Source organism: Colletotrichum paranaense (genome assembly GCF_030867605.1).
Source record: "Colletotrichum paranaense strain IMI 384185 chromosome Unknown Scaffold_5.1, whole genome shotgun sequence".
Lineage (NCBI taxonomy): Eukaryota > Fungi > Ascomycota > Sordariomycetes > Glomerellales > Glomerellaceae > Colletotrichum > Colletotrichum paranaense.
This window is the reverse complement of record NW_026848963.1, coordinates 1,043,057-1,066,560: the sequence shown is the minus strand read 5'-3', so window position 1 is coordinate 1,066,560 and position 23,504 is coordinate 1,043,057. Positions and strand designations below refer to the sequence as shown.

Here is a 23,504-nt window from a genome sequence, read left to right as displayed (position 1 = left end):
AAACACGAGGGTTTATAGCAAACATGTATCGGGAAACCAACCCTCATAACCTTTGACGCGGAAAATGCTGCATTTAGTTGCGAACTCCAATGAACTCCAATACCCCAGCCTAATCCTTAAGACGCCCTCCATGCTACGTGCTATCCATAGACCCTCCACACAACCATCTCCCATATCCTTAGCCGCCCCCCCCCCCCCCCAACCCCCTCTCTCTAACTCGTTTCTTCTCACAGCAACACGACAGCCAAACAAAGCCAACCATCCGGATACGCCGCCTCGCGCATCAAATCCTCCAACGGCGCCGAAAACGGCACGGGCGAGCCGTGCAGCACGACGTTGGCGAGGACGGGGTCCCGGCTGGAGGGGAATAAGCTGGGCAGGTGGGCCTGCAGCGCGCGGCCTAGGGTCTGGCGGGTGCGGGTGCCGGGGATGACGGGGGGGACGAGGGTTTGGAGGACTTTGAAGGCGCCTGCTCCGGGGGTGTCTCCTGCTTGTGCTGGTGTTGGTGGTGGTGATGTTGCTGGAGGGACCTGTTGTGAGGAGGTTGGTGGTGGTGATGTGGTATCGGTGTTGGTGACGGTGTTGCTGCCGATCCCGGGCGGGGGCGAGGACGGGATGTAGACGCGCAGGGGCACGTTGCGGAGGGGGGTGGGCGCGTTGAGGAGGAGGGCGTTTATTTTTGCAAAGGAGGCGTAGTCGTTGTCTTGGACTGCGTTCCAGAGGGACGAGGTGTCTGCTTTGGAGAGGGACATTATGCGTTTGGCGTTGCCGTAGCGGACGAAATCTGCCTGTTTTTGGGGGGTAAATTAGAGTGTATTAGGGGCATTTTTGAGTCAGGTGAGGCAAGGTTAAGAACTGGGATCTGGAGAAGAAGGTCTGGAGCATTCTTTGTTCGATGTGGGTGTGTGTTCCAGTGTGAGGTGATGACGGAGGAGAATGTGGAAAGTGGAAAGATGGAGGGGCAGGTGATGATGTGTTTGTCTCGTGGCGTTGTGTAAAAGCAAAAAAACAGCTTTGGGATGAGAGACATATGTTCAGGTAGCGTGGAATGGGCATGTAGCCGAGAAGATGGGTAAATTTGATTCTCAATGTATAGGATGAGACAAGGGAGCGATAGTGAAGACATGACGGGAAGGGAGCGGGGGTTCTAGAAACAGAGACAATGAAAGAGGTTGATGAAAGACACTGAAAAGAGGTTGGAGAAAGAGACAAGACATGTCTCTTTCGTAACTCTACTCACCTCTTTGACGCAGTTGAGAAAGGTGTCGCCGATATCCCAGCTATCGCCATCGCTGACGGTCAGGCGCCACGGTAACGTCGGCTGGTAGAGGTCGACGAGGAGGCCGAGGGGTAGGTTGCGGAGGAGGAGGTCCTCGTGGTGGAAGGCGGAGACGGGGTGGCGGAAGAAGGCGGAGCAGCGGGGGACGAGGAGGGCTAGGTAGGAGAAGCGCGGCAGGGAGGTGACGAGCGGGGTGTTTGGGGCGGAGGGGTGGATTATGTGGAGGGGGATCTGGGCGGACCAGAGGGTTTGGGGGATGGATGACATTGTTGTAGATGGGGGAGATTGTGGTGGGAGTGAGGTTGGGATGAAGGGTTTAGGCGTCTCGGTGGTGTAGTGAGATGAGAGGCGGATGAGAGACGGGTCAGGGAGTCATCGTAGGTGGTTGTGTTTGATGCTGGATCGGGTCTTCTATGCGGCCGGTGACGAGCTTGCAGGTACACAATGTGTTTGTATGCCAGAGAAAGCACGACGGGAGTCCGGCGCGGAGGCTCTGAGGAGTGACGTTACAGATTGTCCGGCGTTGAACAAGTGACGGTCGGGACGGAGGCGGAGGTGGGGCACCTTGTCCGTCAGGAAGGCACCAGAGCCCGGCCGAAACAAAGCCCCGCCATCCGATGATTACCTAAGCTACAGAGTACCAAGGTACGACCAGCAGCAGCACCGCATTGCCTCTTTAAGTTACCCGGGCCATCCCTGGAGCTCCCACAGAGCTCACCCTGCACACCTCCAGCTCCCAGCTCGCACACCATCGGCATTCTTTCGTCCTACCTTGGCTTACTGTGTTGTGTAACCCTCAGCTTAGGCCCCAGACTCCCAGTACGGCGTACGGATAGCAGGACGTGGTCGGGGGATTTCCTCTGCCTGACAGCGGCTCCTTCCATGTCCACAGGGAACGTCCCTCCTTGGAGTCCATGCCTTCCGGGCGGCACTAGGGGGCGCTGGGGCGCTGAGCTGAGAAGATCCTACTGCAACTGCACCTCACTTCTTTTCATTTGGATGTGGTTTCAACCTCAACAACTACGCGCATTTCTGTTGGTCATGCTTTTCCAGCATCAGAACCGAGACATACTCATCGATGGTTGACTTGAGGCAACTAAAACACCATGGTGGACGGTGCTATCACGGCGAGATGTTGACCACCATGAAGCCCGCGGCAAAACTTTGGAAGCATGTCCGGCAAGGCGAGCCAGACATCACATCGCATATCAGGCATCACCATCTCGCTCTTATTGCGCGTACTTCGCACACTCCGTACACTCCGCACACGCCGTCCGCCCGCGAGCGTCGAATCGCCTCGAAGAATCCGTCTTTGAGCCTTGTTGCCTGCGGATCTTTCCATGAGAACGAATACGGGATAGAGGTCCAGCCTTCCAAGATTACTGTACGATCCAGCCATGATTCGTCGTCCGCCTCAAGCGCGTGCGGCGCGCCCAAAGGAGTCGGCATGCAAAAAATCCTGGAAAATCACTTCAGCGGCACGTCGTGGTCGGTCGAGACTCGATGGTTGCACATGACCCGGCCGATCATCCTCGCTTCGCGTCGACCGCCGAATCGTCGTCGCTTACGGAGTACATGCGTCTCGTCATTTTCGTATGGATACCTACACCCATCGCTATTTTCAACACGCTGCTTGGCCAATTTTGCCCGCCTTGTCCAATGTCTGCCGTCTTACGGATACTGCTGTCCCGTATCCACTGGTTCCCAAACCGGCTACCGACGAGCAGGGACATAGGACCTATCCAAGGACCAAAGCTATCTCTCGGGGAGCTGTCTTCTGGTTTTTTCTGCTCACTGAGTCGTCAATAATTTGAATCGCCGACCACTATTCGCACTACTTTTCGTCCACTACCACGCTATGGGATATAGACTGTCACTCCTCGCACACCCCTTGGCCTTCACTTGTCTTCGACCCGGCGGCCGATGCTACGCGGCAGGCAACACGCCGCACACGCAGGCAGGGCATAGGACGCAGGTAAAGGAAAAAGCAAAGATACACCGCGTGCCACGCTGTAGCTCCGAGACAAGAGGTTTGGTTACACGAGAATGAACCAAAGGCCCCCACCCTCTGTGTCTCTCTCTCTCCTATGATGTTCAGGCATCTCTCAGAATCTCACTCTCTTTGGCTCTTTGGCTCTCTAAGCTCTCTCCATCTGGGGGTGTTATCCACCAACCAGGAGCTTACACAACTCGCACACCCCTCCTTCGTTGAGCTTTTCTGCCAACAAGCTCCAGCCTCCGCCGCCATCTCATACAACTTCTTCCCAAGACATTCCTTTTCCTTTATTTGCTTTTTTTCTTTCCTTTGCAAAACCTCTTTATTTTCCCCAGTCTTGGGGGCAGGCCTTGGTCGCATTCGGGACCGTGTCGGTGGCCACAGCACATTATGGACAATATTTCCCCGGAATAAATCTCACCAACCCAGTCTGACCGTTAGACCACGAGGTTGGGTGATCACTGATGCGTTCACAAGGCGTGGGGCGGGGAGGGGACCAATAATCCTTTGGAGATCAAAATGCCAGGGTCTTTCGTCAAAATATATCCGCGTCCATAACAAGTTGCGACTGCAGTATCTCACATGAGCGACTCAATCTATCCGTATATCTCACCATATCTCTTACCATCTCCATATCCCAGAGCGGTCAAACCGCCGCGGATTCAGACGGAGGGGGGTGGTGACGAGTCAATACCCCCAAGACCAAACTAGAGCGAAACCCTTTTTTTTTTTTTTCCTTTCTTAACGCGTACTTTCACGCTTTCTCATCTCAATTTTACCATCACCAGGAGGGGATTCCATAATGGCGCTTTAATGCCGTCCTAGCGCAGTTCACTAATCGGCAATCGAGGCGAGCTATCAGATTTACAGAGAATACTGCGCGTTAGCACCAGCAAACGCATCCCTGTCAGCGTCGCGCTGCTGGCTAGGCACCTCTATTCGTGTACACACTTCACTCTCACACACACACTTCAACAAGTCTCTTGGAATGCTATCCAGGGTTTTACGATATTTAAAGTCGAAAGCGAGTCTAGCACCTCCTTTTACACTACCTTAGTAACGTAACTTTGGGTAACTCTGTCTGGCTTCTGTTTCTTTGCTTTTTCTTCTTCTTCCTGTACAGGTCTCATACCGGCAATGGATTACCTATATCTGGCATGTTCTGCTCTTCCCGCCCCCATTTCCAGACTTTCTATGCGTTACTTTGTAGAGTCTACATAATACTTGGTCGACGCCCCCCTCCACGCTCCCCCTCTCCTTTCGTCACTTCTCATTCCTGATAGAATCACTCAAACGAGATGGCTGCGCAGCACAACGCAGCAGCAGCAGCAGCAGCACATGCGCTGCGACCTTCTTTCATGTCCTTGCATCACCTCACCCTCTCTCTGCCGCTGACGCCGCCCTGCTCTTACTCCCTCTCGATTAGTATCTCAGTCCGTGCCGTCCCAAAGTACCTTTGAGGTCGAGTGACTTGTGAGTGACAACGTCAGCCAGAACGACGAAAGAGCTTCTCTGCAGAGCCCAATCATCAGTTTTAGTCTCCAAAAAACTCGAGGTTCTCACCACCTTCTCATCCAAACCCGCAAAGCTACCCTTGTCGTCAACCTCTCTGCCTTGCTCACACGCCCCCCCTTTGCCAGGTTGTATTACCTATGCTTGTTCCCGTCACTTTCCCATCACATTTTTGCCGTTTTCCCCATATCCTACGATGACCGCAGAAGGCCGGGAATCTCAAAATCGCCCAAGAATTGCAACGCAACCACCCCAAATCCAATCTTAGCACCTCCAACTCCGAGTCTCCAAGTAATGTTGACTGACCCAGGTGCCCAAGCCAAAACCACCAAAAATCACATTTCATAAACCCCTAACCCGGCACAACCTCCCAAACAGAGTATGGTCTTCCCGTTGCCTTACCGCCTCATCCCGTGCCCGCAGCCCTCCCCTCCCCGTACCTTTGGTTCTGGTTCTGGTTCTCTCCCGCTGCCCTCGTCCTACACCCCTTAGCGCGCCGTGTGTGCGTTCAAAGACGACCATCACGGCCATCGCGACCACCACCTCTTTCCCACGCCCCGCGTTCCACCTGCGTGTCAAACCGCCCGCGCCGCCGCCGCCGGCCTCGCCTTGCCCAGCCTTCCTCCCCCGTCAGCCACATACCCTACGTCCCCCATCGCCGTGTCCGTCCATCCCGTCCGACCGTGCAGAAGAAAGGGCGCACCTTTTCTTCCGGTAACCCAAGTGAAGGTGCAAGGACCCCCTTCCCCCCTCCCCGTCACTTACTACCGAGTACTATTGCCAACAACCGCACTTATCACATCAACCTGGGATGTGCTCTACTACCGCTCCCGTACCCATGCCCCTGGGAGAAGGCAGAAGGGGGGAGCCACACGGCTCGAGAGAACTGATCCCATGGCACTGGGTCCCGGTCCGTCAGTCCCGCGGCGTCCGCCCCCCCTACGGGTAGCAGGCACCAGGCCTCGATCCCTTATTTCAGGTTTTTTGACGTTGTGTCGAAACGTTGATCTGGCACTTTGAGCTGTAGAACACGACGACGCCGCCGCCACGCAGCAGATGACAGGACTCGGTGACACCCAGCAGACCGCCACAAACACATCCCCTCATCCCCTATCTACCGGTTCCTTGGATCTGTTGGGGCGGCTTTGGAGTGTTCTAGGTCGTTAATCGTGTGAAAAGTGCGGGAGAGGGCGGGAATGCTACGCCAGCCAGGCCCGATCACACTCTCCCTCTCTCTCTCCTCCAGGCCCAGCATATGGCGGCCTCGGGAATTGCTGAATGTGCTTTTGCCCTTTTAACTTACCTTTTACTCAAGGGCATAAGGTACCAAAAGGTAGTATCATTTAGCTTGCCAAGCCGTGTGCGCGTATTCCCTGCTCTGCCGTTCCGGGTTCCTACTATCACTACCTACCTCGTTGGGGATATTTTGCCGTCGTTTTGGTGAACCTAGTTGAAATACAATGTAAAATGAAGAAAAGGGGGTTCAGTAGCTGTCAAAGTGTCAAAGTCGCAAACCGTCCGTCCGTTTGACAGGGAAACCGAAAAGCCTAGTGTGCGAAAGAGAAAGAAAAAAAAAAGTGATTGATGACTGATGCAATCCCGATTCCCAACCCGCCAAGTCTCGTTCCTAAAATCGATCACATTTTTGTCGAATTGCTCTCACACCGGTTTTACGGATACCTATGTGTGCTAGGTTACAACTTACACCATGGGGGGGGGGGGGCAAAGCGCAAAGTGCAAGGGGGAGGGGGAAGGGGGTTTGTTCAAGAGTGGTAATGTTATAGGTGATAGAAGTTATGACCCCAATTAGCCCAGGCACGGGAGGTTATTTCCTTACTTGGACGGACGGACGGACGGCATTCACAACTTGCGGTCACGGTAACAGGAGACATGAGTCTTGGTGAGGTGTAGTAAGGCGGCGCGGCAAAAGTTTTGGTAAGTTGGGTAGTAAGGCGAAGGGGGTGAATTTCTCTACTAATGCGGATGCCTCTTTTCGTGGTCCCTGTCCTGCACGTGTGAGCGTGTGCGTATGTGTGTTGCACCTGGGCTGCCTTTCGGCGTCCTTTCGGACGTAAAATCTTCGGCCGCAATGCAAAGCGGCACGATATACGGCATACACAAGTAAACTATTCCATCAGCGATCAGGATACCCGAGACCGGGGAGGCGGAGGGGGCCTGGGTGCTGGGTGCTGGGTGCTGGCCTATTGTTGGTTTATCCTACATTTAGTATTTACGGCTTGTTATTGTTCCCACATCTTTGCCCTGAAACAGGTGAGGCGAAAGCAAATCTGATGTATCTGTAATTTTTTTCGTCGTCCCAGAGAGTAACGGATATGTGATTAATTGATTGTACGAAGTACATGTATTCTTCAATTAGCTGAGTGTGGTGTGACGGGGACGTTACTTGTCACGTCAGTTTTTATACAATGGTACTATTACTACTACTACTATACGGAGTACCACACCTGCGGATTGCGTGGGTGTCGGTGTGGGGTTTGCGCTCATTCGGTTTCCCGGGGGGGTTCGATGGCATTGGACTGTGTCGATATATGAAGAGGTTGCAGACCTCGCCATCGCTCAGTTCTCATTGATTTTTTTTTTGTCTTTCTTGGAACGTCGCGAACGGACGTGACGGACGGACATTGCAAACAAATTCGCCCTCCTTCTCCCACGGATCAATGTTCCTTAGGAGTTTGGAGGTGACTGGCGAAAGGCTGCTCTGTTTCTCCAAGCTCCCTGACCTGGGGCCACGAGTCGAACCGCTGTTCTATTTGGATCAATCTGTAGATACTGTGCCACAGAAGCGCGTAAATAACCATGTTAAATCATTCATCACCATATTCACCGTATCAAGAGGAGAAACCACATTCCAGGGCAATAGTTTTCATGATAGTACTAATATACTAAGGAACAAAAACATAATTCAAAAGAGAATGAAGAAGCACTTCCCACCACGCCTCTTTCTCTCTCTTTCTCTCTCAATCTCCTCGTTTGGTATCTCCTCCACTGAGAACAAATACTAATAATAATCTCACCCTGGAAATAGAACGAGCCATCAATTCATAGACAAAACTGCACTTCCCGCCCTCAAACCTTTCCAGTTGAAACCACCAACTTCCAGACCCCGCCATGACAACCAGAACCGAAAAAAGCAGAACCAACATTTAGGTGAATCCAGTTCTCCGAGAATGAGGGGGAGGGGGGACAAACCACAACGGCCACGACCTCGATAACAACACGGACGATGATGAAAAAAATGAAAAAAGTCCCCATGGAAATAGGATAAATATATATAGAAAAAAGGTTTTTGCAAATGCTGCCAAAAAAACGTAGTACCAAAAAACAAATACGCAAACGCAAACGCAATGCTTTGTTTGGAGGGAGGTGTGTTGTTTCAACAACCAACCAGAAGCAGAGAGAGAAAAAGGACAAGAAAAAAAAAAGATAAACAACAAGAGGGCGCGAACCAAAGAACTCGGCTACGAGTCTTGTCTTTTATATGCAAAATCCTTCCTCCACCTGCCTGCTCGCCCCCTAATCCACCCTCCTTCTTTCCTTTCCCCCCCTCCCTTTTGTCCACCGAACCAATTTCAAAAACGACCCTGCGGAGGTCCAGCGCCGTCTGATAACGACAGAGAGTGGCAGTAAAAGAACAAAAGCACTTGTCCAAATCCCATCTTCTCCTCTCCCCGTTGCCCCCCTCTCTCTCCTGCTTGGCCCCATCACCCCCTTTAACCGCCGGCCTACCACTCCAGAATGCTGCCCCTCCGCATCCATCCCCTTTCCTTCCTCCCTTATCCGTCGGCTTCATTGTCCAGGTTCGAGCGTAGGTGTATATATTGCGTCGCTGACACGTCGGCCGTAATTGATGAAAGACTTTCGGTCCGGTAGAGCACCATCTCGCCAGTGCGTATACGGAGGCAATATAAGCTGTCACAAAACCAAGGGAGATCCGGTCAAAATACCGTGAAAGGTGATAAATTCGAGGGTTATATTTTTTGTACTGCGTAATCGTATAGCGGTTCCTTTATAACAAAAAGTGTTTTTTCCGGTTTCCGGGGGTTTCCAGGGGTCAAGGTGATCTCCAAGTAGGTACGAGAAATGAAGTTGAAAAATGAATTTCGAATTCGCAAAACGCCGGTTCATGGATGTTTGTTGTTTGGGGTATGAAGAATTTCATGACCAAGAGCAGAGGGTGGGAAGCGTCTGTCCCGTCTCCTTTTTCCTCTGGCCCGCGCACACACATTGGCATTTCGTTCCGCCCAAGATTTTGATTCCTCCCAATTAGTTTGTTGCCTTTTGTAAAAGCTTTCCATAATACCAAAATATTTCCATCCCGGTCCCCGGTGTTTCTGTCGTCATTTGAAAATCGCGAGCGCGCGCAGGGGAGTCTTCTTCGTGTACTGTTTCTCCGCTTTGGTAGAGGTCGCTGCGTGTGGGGAGGTTCCCCGTTCTTTACATCTGCATAGGGTGTCCAGGGTGCCCGGGGTGTCCAGGATGCCCGTGGTAGCCGTGTCCGTGGTTCTGCGGGTGACCGTGACCCGATCCGTTGCTCAACGAGCGGTGTCCCTGGTTTGGAGAGTTGTTCGCGCTGCGGTGGTGAGGTTCGATGAAGGATGCCATGGACATGGGGCCCGGATGGTGGTGGTGATGGGCCGGCGGTGCGGACGAGGGTGGCGGAGGCGGGGGGATCGTAGGCCCCGTGTGGCTGTTGGTGCTGCCGAAGCTGCTGGAGCCAACCCTCGGGTTTTCGGTGAAGAGCTCCTTCTCGATGTGTTGAAGGATATGCATATCAATCGTTAGCGAGCTAGATGACTGGGCATGCATATCGAGCATGCTAATGGTGCGTCGGAACAGCATCTTCAGTTCTTCAGCAGACACGAGATGGTGCAAGTACGGGTCCTTGAAAGCTGCTGCCAAGATCAAGAGGTTGCCCCATTGCCTGTGGTCGTTAGTATTGTCCCAAAACACCACGGAGAAAGTCACAACTTACGCATGGGCTGTGCCAAAAATGTTGGTGACGAGAAGACGCTTGCTGTCGACACCGTGGAAGGCCCGGGTACTCTGAATGAGGGCCTTGATACCTCTTTCGGCGTATGCCTTGACTTCTGGGTCAAGCTCATCGTGCCGACGGATTCCATGAGAGCCTTGCCCCACGAACGCAGTCGCGTCGTGTTGGGTGAAGACGCCAATGTGTCCCACAGTCTCCTTGTTGAGCATGCCTGAGCCATCAGAGCGCTGCTTCAGCCTGTCCGAAACCTCCAATACGAATCTGACAAAGGGCCGGTAGATGATGACTCGAGCGCCCCAGTACTTGGCACGCAACCGCGCATCGATGAGTTCCTTGGCTGGTTCATCGTCCTCGTTGAAGTGGAAGTCCTTTGATACCCACTGCATGCTTCTCAGCTGCTCCTCCAAGTTCTGCACTTTAGCCATCTTCTCGTTGATCGAAACGTGGATGTCCTGGGGATCGTAGAGCAAGTTGTGAATGGTGTTTAGCGTCTTTCGCAGGTACAACTGTCCGATGTAAGAGTCTCGCACTCTAACAGATGTCTCGTTCTCTATGAGCTTCATATTAGGCCACGGCATAATGTGCTCGTAGTCGAGACATCTTGATCGTGGAAGTTCAAGTTCCGCAATGATATCGCTTGAGAGTTGTTAGCATTGACCAACAATCTGGTGTCATGAGACCTACTTTTCGAGTTGCAGGCAGCTCCAGTATGCGAGGAGGACCATGTTGTCGCGCTTCTTCTCGACGGGATTCTCGAGGCTCATCTTTGAGAAGCGGTCCATGTCACTGCATGGGTATTAGTTTCCATCATCTGGTATCCGTGTTCGGTCAACTTACCGGCGCATGATCATGTTCAGAGCTCGTGCGGCATTGAAGAACATGGCGTCACTCTCCAATACTCTGCCTAATTGACCATGGTACAGACCAGCAAAGATGAAAGTCTGCGCGTGCTTCATCGTCCAGCCAGCCATATGGTTGCCCATAATGTCAGAGGCATAGGCGAAGTATTCTAAACCAGGAATAATGTCGTAGTTGCGCTTCATCGTGTTGGACTTCATGCTGCCGGCGCCGCTGCCCTGCAGTGAAGGCCGTCTGCTGGGGAGACTATTGGCCTGCTCCTTTGGCGAAGGTAACCCTGAGGAATGCGAATGCGAGGAATATGACGGAGGCGAAGCCTGCGCACCGGGGGAAGATGGATAACCGTTCCTGTTCATGGGAGAGTTCTGGCTGTGTTCTACCATGTCCCGGGGGAGGTCCGGAATCTTTGACTGGTGTAGGCAGATCTTGCCCAAGGCGAGAATGACCAACACAAGGGCGTTTTCAATGGTCCTATGCGGCCTGCCCGGCTTCTTGGGAAGCTGTATCGTCTCTTCCTGCTGCTGATCTACTGCTGGCGAAGACCGCTTCCGCTTGTTTGACATTTCTGGGTAGCTGCTCGTCGGCGCAACGAACTTGGCGACGCCAGGTGCAGTCGGCTTGGGCTTCTTCTCAGTTTGCGCAATGTTGTCCAAGAAGCGTTTGACAAGGACTCTCAGGTCGCCGGGGAGAATGATTGGATGCAAGGTGAGGACATGAGTCTCAAAGCTGTTAATGTATGCCTTGACCTTTTCTTCAGAAAAGTCAGGTGCACCATCGGGTGTAAGCGTTCCGCTGATGTATCCCATGCTCGTTGGCGGGCTCAGTCCTCCGACTTGGCCCCAAGCCTCACCCGGGGAGGGCGAGTTTCCAGTCTCGGAGAAGTTATCTTCCATGACATCCATTGTGCCGAAGGCCTCCGAGGCTGCAATGCTTGTAACGCCGCGGCTGGAGTCTTGTCCGCTTCCTTCTCCGCGCCCGTACAGTCGCAGAACACCGCGCTTCTCCTCCTGGGCGATGGGGTACTCTTGCGGGTACTTGACATTCTCCCTCTCCAGAATTCCCTGGGTCATCTCCTTGACGCCCGGCCAGAACAAGATGGTGTCGGCTCTGGTTGTGTGGTTTACCGGGATCGAAGGGGGACCCGGCGCTACAGGTGGTCCAGGAGGGTTGTCGGGCGCGTCGTCATTGTCCATATCTGTATCGTGGATCTGGTGGGCCAGGTCCGTCTCGCCAACAGCCATGGGCTGCGGCTCGTGCATCTCTTCGTCGGGTTGAGGGTACGTTTCCACAGGCGGCGCGGCAACTGGCGACGGTGACTTGACAAGCGACTTGTCGGGAGAATCATCTGAAAGCGGCGGTGCTTCGGCTTCCATCTTGATGTTGTGCATGTTCAGCCTCTGCTCCATATTTTGCATCCACCTTTGCTGGGCGGCGATCTGCGCCTCGAATTTGGCCTCCATCGCGCTCTTCATCTCAGAAATCGCTTCCAAAATGTCGGTTTGGCCCTTGTCAATCCTGTTTTCCAATATCAGCAAGAAACATTATTTGAGGGAGGGGAGGCAAACTCGACTGACGCCTTTGGAATAGGATCACGATATTTACACTCGACACCCTTTTCTCTGCAACTTTTGCAAGGCTTAGTTTCGTCACATTTCGCCTTGAGCTGCCGACAGCTGTCACAAGCCTACAAAACACATGATCAGCGCAAACTCATATAGTTGAGAGGCGGCTCGCGCAGTCGCACCTGAGAGGCTCTTGTTGCCTTGCGCTTGGCGGTGGAAGAGAATTGTGCGTATATCGACTCGGGAGGGGGTTGCGGTTGGTACTGCGGTTGCTGTTCATAATGTTGCGGTGGTGGAGGCGGTTGAGCCATGGGAGGAGGAGGAAAGCTGCTTCGGTAGCCCCCCGGCGTGGGGGGCATCTGCTGTGGCCCGTTATCGTAGCTCATGTGTCGTCGAGAGTCGTCGGGGTACGGTTGGTGGGAAGGGTGCGGCGGCGCAGAGTGCGGCGGAGGAGGGAGGCCGTCCTGTGGCCCGCCTCCTGTCGAGTGAGGCCTTCTTGGGTGAGAGAGGTTCTCGTCGTGCGGCTCCCTCTTCACGCCGCCAGGGTCTCGGTTTGGGAACGGTGGGTAAGGCGGGTGCGCAGGTGAGGGCGGGTGTCGATAGTGGTCCTGCATGGGCGTGTAAGGAGACTCTGGCTCATGGTGTCGTCGGTCGTCGGGATGATGTTGCGGCGCCGGGTGAGGAGGGTGATGAGGCTCGACGGAGCGAGGAGGGTACGGGGGCGGCTGCTGCTGGTGGTTATATGGCGCAGGCGGCGGCGCGTGTTGCTGGTGAGGCGGAAGAGGATGTTGTTGGTGCGGCGTCGACGGGTGCGAGGGCGGCGGGTGGAGTGGTGGTAGATGGTGTTGCGGTCCGCCAGGTGGTGACCACGAGTTGGTGCTCGAGAGACGGGGGCGTTTGTTGTCAGGCTGCCCCGGAGGATCCATGCTTGATATATATGTACATACGTACAAATGCCTATGAAAAAACAAGAGACGAAGCGAAAATAGGGTCAGGCCAGATCCGAGGAGGAGGAGAAGGTGGCGGCCATGGAAAAGCTATGGGCAACGAGGAGGAAGAGCCAGACGTCCAGTTCCGGTCCGGTCCAGTCCAGTAGTCTCTCTCAAAGCTGGGCCAGCGCAACGCAACGCGACGCAGAGACGGGAGCAGCAGTAGACGGGGATGAGGATAGGAGGGAGCGAGAAGGACAAGCGAGCAACCAAGCGACCAAGCAAGCAATCAATCAATCAAGCAGGAAGCCTGTGTGAGTTGAGGGAAGCCGGGACGGGGAACGGAGATCAGGTTGGGTTCTGGGTCTGGGGCAGCAACAATTGGAGGCTCTCAGTGTTTGGATGAAAGCATGGGGCCGTGGTGGTTCCTCTTCCTGATGGCGGCGTGTCTGTACGTTGTATGTACGGTACAGAGTGGTGGTCCACGGTATACCGGTACGGAGAAGTGCAACGTAAGTGTACGAAGTACGCACAAGAAGGGTAGGTCGGTGTGAAAGTCGGAGAGGTACGGATAGTACCAAGTAGAGGAGGGTGAGGGTGAGGAGTAGTGTGGTCAGGTAGGAGGAGGAAGAGGTACTTGGCAACCCAATGCCGGGGATCTAAGTCGTTGGGAGTCGAGGTGTTCGTATCCGTAGACCTGGGGATGTATCTGTAGAACCTATCTTGGGTGTCAAGGACCAAGGACCAAGGAAGGTATCCGTAGTAGTAGGGTAGGGACTAGGAGTCTGCTGGGAGTGGAAGGGCGGAAGAGGAGGCGCGGCGGCGGCGGCGCGCGGCGAGGGACGGGAAGCTCGATTGGAGTCGGCTCAAGAAGTCTTCTTACTCGACTTTGGGAACCCAATGTGGTGAGCGGTTTGAAGTGTTCCCGGCTGTGTGGTTCTTGAAACTTGGGAAATGGGATTTTCCCACTCTGCGAATGCGCCCGGATGCCCAAAGGGTCGGCTTGGAACTCGAAGGGGGCGGGGATCAGCGCGTTGGGCAGAGATGGAGCTTCCGCTATTTTTGCTCTCTCTCCTCTTTCTTCGGGTTGCGCTGCCTTGGAGGTTTGACGGGGATGACGGTGTGAGCGAGGTGGGGAGGGGGATCTCTCTCTCTTTCTCTCCGACTGTTGACTTGCGCGTAGAGGAGGGAAGAAAAAGAAGGTCGAGAAAAACGTCAAATTCTCAAGCGGCGGCGAGACGGATGGATGATGATGTCCCGGTCGCCATATACCTTGCTCCCGCGCAGAGAGTAGACGAGCGCCACGGCTACAAGGTACACGCACGAAGTGGAGGTGTCGGCACGAGGTACTCGGTACGCTTGCTCGACGGAGTAGGTATCCTTTACTCTAATGTACGATGGCGGGTTGGGTGTGTAGACTCGGATGTAGGGTGCAAGAGGAAAAGTTGGAGGCAAAGGCAGAAAACGGGCACCACCCGTCCCAAGGCGGTCTGCTTTTGGTGGCCTGGTCTGACTCTTGTTGACTACCCGTATGCAAGTACCTATCCTTCTCTTCGGTCCTCTATGCTTCTTGGAGCTCTGGAGCTTGGCCGAGGGGTACGCGATGTGGTATCTGAAAGTATCTCAAGCTCCTGGATGTGTGTGGGATACGGTGGTGACAGGGGTGAGAGTGACTGAGAGAGACAAGGCAGGGAATTACTTTCGCGACAAGTCCATCACTCTTGGACTCTTCTTCCGGAGAAAAGAGAGTGGGAGAGAGAGACACAGAGAGGACCACCTGGGAAATCCAATCGACCCTGCCAAGTCGAAAAGTCTCAGAAAGCTAGCAGGGCCAAGGGGGGGTCTATGAAAAATAGCAAGGGTGGGTTAGGAGGGACGAGAAGGGGGGATAAAAGGGAAAAGAAAAAAAAAAAAAAAAACCGCAGCAGCAGCGCGGTGACTTTACACTATCTGGATAAGTCTAGGATTGGGGGAGTTGAGCTAGGACGAGGGATCTTCGTGGGCGAACGAGGGGGGGTGTGGGTGTGTGTGTCTCCAGTACTTTTCCCTCTACCGTCTACGAGTAGGTACCGATTACTCCGCAGCACGTCGTGGTCCTCATTGTAGTCGTTCTTGGAGCTTTGCTTTGCGCGGTGTGGGAAAAATGAAGACGAAAGGAGGGGCGTGTTCTTAACATCCCCCCATCGACAGCCTCCGCCGTTTCTCCCACGCGCGCCGCCCTGGAAATGGACGTGAAAGAGGGTGGAAGTGCGTGCGTGCGTGCGTTCCTAGTGACATGGGGGGTTGGAGCGAGCGCGTGTCTTGCGTGTGAAGCTGCTGCTGGCCCAACTTGATCTGCTTCCTCCCACAGCCTACGTACAGGTAAATCCTCATATACACGCGCATGTACAGACAGAGGTATGGTACTCCTCGTGTACTGTGCCGCGAAGAGTACCATTTGGGTTGAAGCACGTATGCCCCAGTCGGTATGCTTGTCTTAGGAAGTCTTCCAACAGCCTGGGAATCTGTTCTTGTGTTGCCGATGGCTTGCTCGGTTGTTTGGTCGCTTGTTGAGAAACTGCACTGCGTACCTGGGCGGCGGATATGCGGTGCTAAGCATAGTAGCTAGAAACTCTCTTCTCCCACATCAACCACGCGCACACAAACAGAATGCCTACACTTGCGCAGCAGTCAGGGCTAGTCGTACGGATACTGCGGTAGCGACAAGTTGGCGACTGTCAGGGATGGGTAGTGCCCGGCTAGCAGACCGACTCAAGGCATTCCCCAATGCCATTCCCATTCCCATTCCCGACACCACTTCCCAAGCTTGTTTGGATCCGATGCAGCACCAGTTCTCGTCGGCTTTCCAAGGCACATTGCCAGTTCCGGACGGGACGCGCCGCAGGAAGATGCTGTCGGGAGAAAAGGGGGGAGGGGGCCCGGCGCGCGAAAGACTCATGGATAACCGAACCTCAGAGACGAGACCATTTTCATGCCCTCTCTTTCTCTCTCCTGGTTTTTTGCCATTCTCTCCGAATCTCTCGGTGTGTTCCGTCCGATACTTGCTCATGGAGTCATGGACCGGCGCATTCTGGATCATACTCCATGCCAGAGTGCCAGGCAACTGGGGAAAAGTGGTCACGGGATTCGAGAAGGAAATTTGCTATTCAGCAACGGCCGTGCAAAGGAATGTCCAAGTTCCGCTTTTTCTGGGGCTCTGGTCCCCCTCTTGTCTTGTCTTGATCATTACGTCGCTGGTGGTCCACGAGGGGCCAGCTGGCCGGTGTAATGTACGGTGAGCTGACGTATGGTTGCGGTGTGATAGCAAGATGGCAGGTCCTTGCAAAAGAAGGGTCTGCTGTATTATTAGGTTTTCTCTCGGTTTGGAAACCCGCGGGCGTGCGATGCGATGCTATGCGAAGGAACGGGATGGGCAGGCAAACAAAACGAGTGCGGAGCAGCGACATGCAATCCATGCTCCAACTCGCCCAAGCAGTCAAGTAGTATCCGTTCGCAGTGCGCCGCCTCGACTCGTCACTTGACCGCTGCGCTGTGCTGTACTTTGCTTTGCTGTGCTGCTTGCTGCCATGCCGGTGCTGCTGCGCGCAAGATACTATCTTTGGTGCTTCGCGGGTGCCGACCGCTAGACTGGGCCACGGTTGGATTGGACGAGGCTGTTCGTGGCGGGCGTGGCGGACGTGGCGGGCAATTCTTCCCAACACTTTGCCATCCTCAAGCGATTCGACGTGAGTCGTGAAGAGAAACAAGCGTCGACGTTATTTTAGCGGCTTGAATGTCGTACACAGGGCCCTTCCTTGGTGGCGGGCGCGAGGCGAAGAGTACCAGGGGAAGTGCAAAAAGCCTCTTTTTTTTTACTCTCCCTTTCTTCGTCGCTCTCTCTCAACCTCTCTCATTATCTCTCTTCATTTCTCGCTCGCTCGCTCGCCCGTCCCCCCAGGTCTGGGGTTGACCCTAAATCTGACGAATAACGTTCCCCATCGGCGATATAAAACCCAAATGCATGGACGAAAAGGCCCGTTCGTTTGCTGACTACGTCAAAGTCAAGGCGGAAAAGGCCGGAACAGAAGAGCTGAAGATCGGAGCTGGCCTCCGTCACTGTGACTGACGAATGTCAAGAGAGAGAAACATGGTGTGGTGGGCGCAATGTTGCCGCAGGACGGACGAAAGTATGCGACTCGCCAAAGTCAAACCAGAGCCAAGCCGGCTAGTTGTTGGCAAGCATCTTTTGATAGTGTGGGATACGGATACTGTATGTCGAACTGCTGCCCAGTAGTAACGATTCATTCGCAGAGACGGTGAACCGTCTTAGAGCAGAAAACTTGCTCCGACGCCGTGGTCCAAGGGACCGGTACCTGGGAAGCACGGAGGGTGCCTGGAAAGACTCGGAGCGCCGAGGGACCTGCCTTGCTCGCGCTCGACTGGGGTGACTGAGCCTTGATGTCGGTCTGAGCAGCTTTTTGGAGATGTGGGATGAGATGGGATGGGAGGGGTCCTCGGCAGGCGGGCGAGGGACAGGGGGTGTGTGGAAAGCAAAAGATGACACCAGCTTGTCCAGATTTGCTTGTTGTTTGTTGGTGCAAGTGGTGGTCTGTGATGCCTTTTTTTTTTCCTTGCTCGAGGATGGAGGGATGGAGGGGAGAGGTTAGGTTAACCACTACCGAAGTCACTCACGAGCGAAAGAGCCAGTAGAGCTGAGGGTGGTGGGCAAAGTCCATTTGCTCGCTGATGCCCGCTTGAGAGGAAGTAAGGGAGCAAGGATGGATGCTGCCCGTCAGTCGTGGTTAGCTGCCGAAATGGAGGTGAGGGGCCCGAGACAGACTGACAGAAGCAGTCTTGCCTGCGGATTGCCCGCCCTATCCTGATGTCGGCGGTGACGGAGAGGTCAAACTTTGAAGAAAGTGTGTGTACGGTATGTGTGTGATGAGTGCCAGCCGAAGGTTGGCGAGAGTACGGTAGAGTTGACCAACAGAGTTGAAGTCCAAAAGCGTGCTGTACGGACACGGGTATCGCCGCCTATCATCGTCGACATGCTCGTGCATCCGTACGTGATTCCGTTCGTTGATATGTACCAAGAATGTCTTCCATCACGCTCATGGGTGCTCTTGTTCTGCTACCCACTAGGGGCGCGATGTTTGCTCTTGGTCTGCTGACCAGCTGGCTGTTTGAGTCTGATTCTGATTCTTGGTCCTAGTCTTGCACGTCTTAGGTCTCGTCGCAACACTTCAAGCCTCTTCTGGACAACGGCGGCCTTCGCAACGGGGTCGATGGAGCTGTTGGAGCTCTTCCCTTGCGGGGCGCAGTAGAAAGGCCGCTCCTGTCGGCCGGGACGGTCAAGACTTCAAGTCACCTGGGCGGCAGCGGTGGCCTCGACAAGCGACACACAAGTGTACTCGTGTTGCGGTGACGTCGCAGTGAGAGAACCAGGTAGCTTTCAAGTACTGTCAGCCCCTCACTTTCTTTTGGAGGGGTGGATCGCTGGCCGACAGTCCGCGCCGAAGGTCCGCGTACTCGATACCGCTTTGCCTGGCGGTTGAGGCGCAACATGCGGCACACCTCGAATGCGCCGGCTCGTACTCGATACATCAGTCTGCGATTCATGGCTGACCACTGGTATACACAGTACAGAGCAGACCATTGTCGGGCAGCTCATGTTCCACATCAATGCTCTTCGGTTCTGCAACATGATCTTGGTCTCTCCGAACCATTCGACTCTTGAGGAACCACTCGAGCGCACCGACTTTCAACTTGAGCAGATCGTGGGGCCTCAAGTCTTCAATACGCGCCGTGAGTCGTCTGCAATTCGGCAAAGAGGAACCCATCGCTGTGGAGCTGGTTAGTGGGTTTTGACCCCAGAACGGTTTGAAATTTTCTTTCTTCTCCCCCACCCTCAAGTCGCGGTGGTCCCCCCTCTTCCCACCTCTACGGTTTTGTAGTTTGTGAGGACTTCCAATGAGCATCGAATGCTGCCCTGTAACTTCCAGAAAACAGAGGAAAGTGTCTCGGAGTTTGTTGGCTGTCACTTGTGGGTGGTGTAACTCCTTGCAGCAGGATCCGTTGCTTGTCTGGCTGAGAGCTTGTCAAGACTTGTGAAGATGTCGATTGCTCCATCTCGAGTTGACTCGTTCTCTTGAAAGACCCCTTCAACCTCGACCTAATTCAAACGGGAGGGCAACAGCGCCAAGGGACCATTTTGCGTGCTCGGCAAGTGATAATCGCCTCAAGTCCGTCCCGGATTCGGATTCGGCAGCACCGGCGAGCTTCAAAGGCACGTGGAATCATCGGCCGTGTGTCGAAAGTATGTCCATATCGACAGAACCAAACATTGGTTATTTGTCGTGTCGTCTGTAACAAGGTTTCGTAAGGCAACGTGGGCCAGGCACGCTACCATGTTGCCCTCTTGTCCAGGTACTGTGCATTGTCTCGCTTACTACTCTGAACGGAGGTCCTTTGCGCATCGTTACACAGCGCGAATCCGTCACTGTACGACAACGACATTTCTGTCATTGTCGGTGCTCAAGTACGTCATGTCCAACACTTCAGGCTCGAGCTTGGATATGCAGTTGCAGGTACAGCTACCTTGTCCCTGGATGCTTGTCCCAAGAACATGTCGGAGGCCGAAAACCCCATCGACGAGCCTCGGATTATCGATAATTGACAGCTCATCGGGGGCTTTTTGGGGCTGCGGCGGCCAACGCGAGATAGCTGCGTGCGACAGATGCGAGTGCTGATATAAGATGCGGCGGATATGGTCCGCAAGTACATGGCTTAGTACCCTCCAGCCTCGAGCGAAAGAGCGGCCCCCTCCGACTTACTCCAAGTTCATTGCCGCATCTTGCTTGTTAGTGAGAGGCTCGTCATCCAGCAGGGGGGATGAGAGGAGAGAGAAAAGAGCCACGCCTCCAAATCTCTTTAGCTTCGAAAACGGGTCAAAGGCTACCGAGCCCAGCCCGAGCACAAGGTACCGAGGAAAATCCTGTGGAAGATCCCTACCTCGTCCAGCGACTGACATTTGGGGTATGGTCAACATGACCAGCGCAAAACAGCCGACTCTAGTACAAGCGCGCTTTTGGTCGTGACAACTCTGCATGCGAGGCTGGACAAGTGAGGCGTGCGGTCGTCAGTGGTATCACGGGACATGGTGGCATGCAAGCGGTGTGCCGCTCTGGTAAAAGTATTGCTGAGGTCGTCGTCATAGCCATAGCAATTGTTGCCAGTCCCGATCACAAAGTTATCACATCCATAAATCTCCACCAATGCCTAGCCACTCGTCGTACGGATAGTGTAAAGCAATTTACAACGCCGTTACGCCAATGAACTGTATTCAAGCTTGTTCCCTGGGCGGGCTGTCGGCATCTCCATTTCGTTGTCGGGAGTCATGGAAGCACCCGTCGCACTCGAACCGTCTCAATAAATGCCCGACTGTGGTCTCTGAGAGATAAATGCGACCCCATGGCCTGGGGCTACGTCCGAAAGGGGCACAACCGAGTAGCCAGTGAAGTATGCCCTCGAGATATTCATGGCAAACAGCTGTAACAGGAGGTACTCGTTCTCTGCCAGCTGTGTTGCAGGGTCCTCACAAGGCTTTCCCTGGAAGTCTTCAGCAACACCCAAAAATAAGCAGTACATATCTTTTTCTCCTCTGCCGCTGCCGATATCATATATAATAGAACGCACCCCATGCCTTGATTAATGTGCATTCGCAGCTATTGCGGCCTCTCATCGAGGACAATAAGATTGAAAGTGCCGAGCGTCTCTCTTGCGGACAAGGGCAAAGGCGGTTGAGCTGGTAAAATGATGTCGGAGTTCGCTCCGTTGGCAGTGCCTGGTCACTTGTCTTCTCCAAAGTCCCCGGGCTCAACGCTGGGCAGAATACCTCACGGCCGGGCCCTTCGAGATGAGATCACTTCGCCAATGATTTAGGTTTCCGGCACCCAGGCTTCTCACATAAAGTCCAATAAACACCGTTTGCTGCCATGAATGACTGGACGGTTTTGATATGTCAATCGACCGTGCAAGTGACACAAGATATGAGCCGATACGACCCACCCAACAAGGCGCCAGCGTTGTTTGATGACATCCAGCTTCGTCTCGTATCTGAGAGACTCCATCAAAAGGACAAAGTCGCCTGCCAATATTGCTTTCAAATCAGTCACCGCCTTTTGTAGCCTGCGGTAGTGAGTAGAGTTCTTGATCTGCAGACGCTGACGACCATCAGTGGGCCGGTGTGGTTGACGACGATGGCTATACGTCCAAATTGGCTGATTCCTATTAGGTTCCAAGTCTAATCAGCAGAACGTTGTTAGTCCACAAACCCCCGCCATGTCAGTAAGCTTGAGGTCATAAATCCTCATTTCGTCAGAGGATTACGCACAATTCCGCGCTGGCTGCAACTGCCGCAGCATAGGCGGCTGCTCGCCCCTGGGGTTTCGTTCGGGAAACGGTGAGTAAACTGTCGCGTCGCGAGATGTGCTGGCTAGATCTGTAACCGTATCACAACTTTCCTCTTGGGCTGCCATGATCGCCAAGTAAGGTTCTGGGGCGCAGATGTTATCCTGTGAAATCCTTACCCTCGATGAGAATATCACTTGCTTTGTATGTATGGCTTCAGCTCCTCTATCCCGAAGTGACTGAATGATCTTCGGGCTCAACCTGTTGCCTACCCAGTAGCCGCTATAGGCAGACGCTGCACAATGACAGCCATCGAAGCAGCTATTCCGTTCTGCACCAAGTAGCGGACAGGGCAGTATCGGGGATGGGGTGACTTTGACTCGAAGGTTGCATTGCTAGGCTGTTCCCTGTAGCATAAGCCTGCCGACTTGCTCTCAACGTCCGTGGGCTTAGTTGCAGGAAGCCGTGCAGAAGGGCGGCGCGGCGGCATTATGAGCTGCGTATCAAGCACGCCGGACAGGTAGGGTCCTGGGCAAAGCGTCCGAGCACAAGCCCACCATGAGGTTTCGAGATAGGAAGTCGATGTCTCCCATCCATTATTGTGCAAGAAAGGATACAGTGTCGTCAGAGACAGCATGACGGGCGCACACAACCACCAGAAGTCTGTGGCAGACTTATCCGCGAAGGTGCCCTTGTAGGGATAGCAGGTCGGCGAGTTGCGCCGGGGAAGACGGAAGCTAGACTTCTGTTCGTCTCGTCTCAAAACTGCCCGTAGTGTAGTGTAGAGCGGCTCGACCAAATGCGAGGCAGCCGTTGGAGGGTTAAGGAACTCAAAGGCGTGTCCACGAAGGAAGTGGCTGTCTTCCATGGAACGCGGGATGCGGGGAACAAATCTAGTTGGAGGATCGACAGGGTTCGCCTTCAATAGTCGCATTGACGACCGAAGTTTGTCCTCCACGACGCCTGCCGCTGTTCCTGACTGACCCGAAACTAGCCTGCCGTGACTGCTTCGAAGTCCGCACAGCCATTGTTCTTCATCTCCATGGGGGGGGGGGGGTTTGATATTCGTAATGGCTGATGACTTGGGCGGGAGCCGCCACACATAGGCGACGTGCATGCCCGGCTGGCATCGCCTTCGGCAGCAAGCCTTGCAGCTTGGATCAGTATCGGTGATTGCGAATGAGCTCCTTCTCCGATTCTGGCTGGTGCGGTCGCTTTCCCAAAGGGCCCAAAAGAGCAACCCGAGGAGATGTTGGAGGTTCGGAGATTGGTGCACCGCCGACTGGAGACGAAGGTTTACCAGGGTTTGCTAGGGTAGGTATCTGAGAGAACCAGGCGGCCATGTCGCAAGATTCAACGCATTGTAGATAAGACGCAGGCGGCAAGCCTCTTGAGTCCTTGACTCCTCATTCTCTTGATGCTTCGGGCGGCGGCAGGCGTCGGCTTGGTGCGTTAGAACGAACCTGTTCCACTGTTCCACAGAATACTACCGTTGTGCTGACGGTCGGTCTATCGAAAATGACATCTGAACATTGGCGATGAGAAGAACAGCCGTGCCGATTACGGCTTAGGTCGCAACGGGCGGGGTGGGATGGCCGTCAGAAGTACAAAGCACACCTGGCCTAGATATGTTGCACTGTTATCATAGGAGCGCCAGTCATATGGACTGTTTGGTTTCTGGCAATCCTGTTTTGAGGCCAGCATGTGTTGCCGCAGAAGGTTTTCTTTCAGCCCAAAAACTACCCGAGAGAGTGCCTGAGCCGCAGGGCGCTCGCTCGTAAGGGAAACAATCGACCTTGTTCCCTGCAATATCCGATAGCTTATTCGTAGTTACTCTGAAGCGACGGTATGCGTATACACAGCTGCGGCTGAAAAGCGAGGATTCACTTCCATTAGACGGATAGGTGAGGGTTGAAAGCCAATCCGTAGGATTAGAGTAACAGCGCAGACCCGCTGGGTGCCCCTCGCT

General features: G+C 54.1%; 7 protein-coding genes across 7 annotated transcripts, besides 1 other annotated feature; 2 read left to right on the top strand and 5 right to left on the bottom strand.

The window, feature by feature from the left end:
- Positions 1-227: 227 nt before the first annotated feature.
- Positions 228-1,546, bottom strand: CPAR01_06696 (autophagy protein Apg5; the record flags this gene model as incomplete). The annotated part of the gene is made up of 2 exons (XM_060490967.1): positions 228-788; positions 1,241-1,546. 2 exons carry the CDS (start codon positions 1,544-1,546, stop codon positions 228-230), a joined length of 867 nt encoding a protein of 288 aa, XP_060349841.1.
- Positions 1,547-2,423: 877 nt separating this feature from the next.
- CPAR01_06695 (uncharacterized protein) lies at positions 2,424-3,014 on the top strand (the record flags this gene model as incomplete). The annotated part of the gene is made up of 1 exon (XM_060490966.1): positions 2,424-3,014. One exon carries the CDS (start codon positions 2,424-2,426, stop codon positions 3,012-3,014), a length of 591 nt encoding a protein of 196 aa, XP_060349840.1.
- Positions 3,015-9,242: 6,228 nt separating this feature from the next.
- Positions 9,243-13,144, bottom strand: CPAR01_06694 (uncharacterized protein; the record flags this gene model as incomplete). Its single annotated transcript, XM_060490965.1, has 6 exons — positions 9,243-9,729; positions 9,781-10,434; positions 10,483-10,584; positions 10,636-12,171; positions 12,231-12,340; positions 12,401-13,144. The coding sequence occupies 6 exons, from the start codon at positions 13,142-13,144 to the stop codon at positions 9,243-9,245; spliced, it is 3,633 nt and encodes a 1,210-aa protein (XP_060349839.1).
- Positions 13,145-14,678: 1,534 nt separating this feature from the next.
- On the top strand, positions 14,679-14,996 carry CPAR01_06693 (uncharacterized protein; the record flags this gene model as incomplete). The annotated part of the gene is made up of 1 exon (XM_060490964.1): positions 14,679-14,996. The coding sequence occupies one exon, from the start codon at positions 14,679-14,681 to the stop codon at positions 14,994-14,996; it is 318 nt and encodes a 105-aa protein (XP_060349838.1).
- Positions 14,997-16,555: 1,559 nt separating this feature from the next.
- Positions 16,556-16,630: a sequence feature (Short protein (CPAR01_06692, KAK1540703.1) was converted to a misc_feature.).
- Positions 16,631-18,477: 1,847 nt separating this feature from the next.
- CPAR01_06691 (uncharacterized protein) lies at positions 18,478-18,806 on the bottom strand (the record flags this gene model as incomplete). The annotated part of the gene is made up of 2 exons (XM_060490963.1): positions 18,478-18,575; positions 18,656-18,806. The coding sequence occupies 2 exons, from the start codon at positions 18,804-18,806 to the stop codon at positions 18,478-18,480; spliced, it is 249 nt and encodes an 82-aa protein (XP_060349837.1).
- Positions 18,807-21,803: 2,997 nt separating this feature from the next.
- On the bottom strand, positions 21,804-22,652 carry CPAR01_06690 (uncharacterized protein; the record flags this gene model as incomplete). The annotated part of the gene is made up of 1 exon (XM_060490962.1): positions 21,804-22,652. One exon carries the CDS (start codon positions 22,650-22,652, stop codon positions 21,804-21,806), a length of 849 nt encoding a protein of 282 aa, XP_060349836.1.
- Positions 22,653-23,095: 443 nt separating this feature from the next.
- On the bottom strand, positions 23,096-23,239 carry CPAR01_06689 (uncharacterized protein; the record flags this gene model as incomplete). The annotated part of the gene is made up of 1 exon (XM_060490961.1): positions 23,096-23,239. The coding sequence occupies one exon, from the start codon at positions 23,237-23,239 to the stop codon at positions 23,096-23,098; it is 144 nt and encodes a 47-aa protein (XP_060349835.1).
- Between the last annotated feature and the right edge of the window lie 265 nt (positions 23,240-23,504).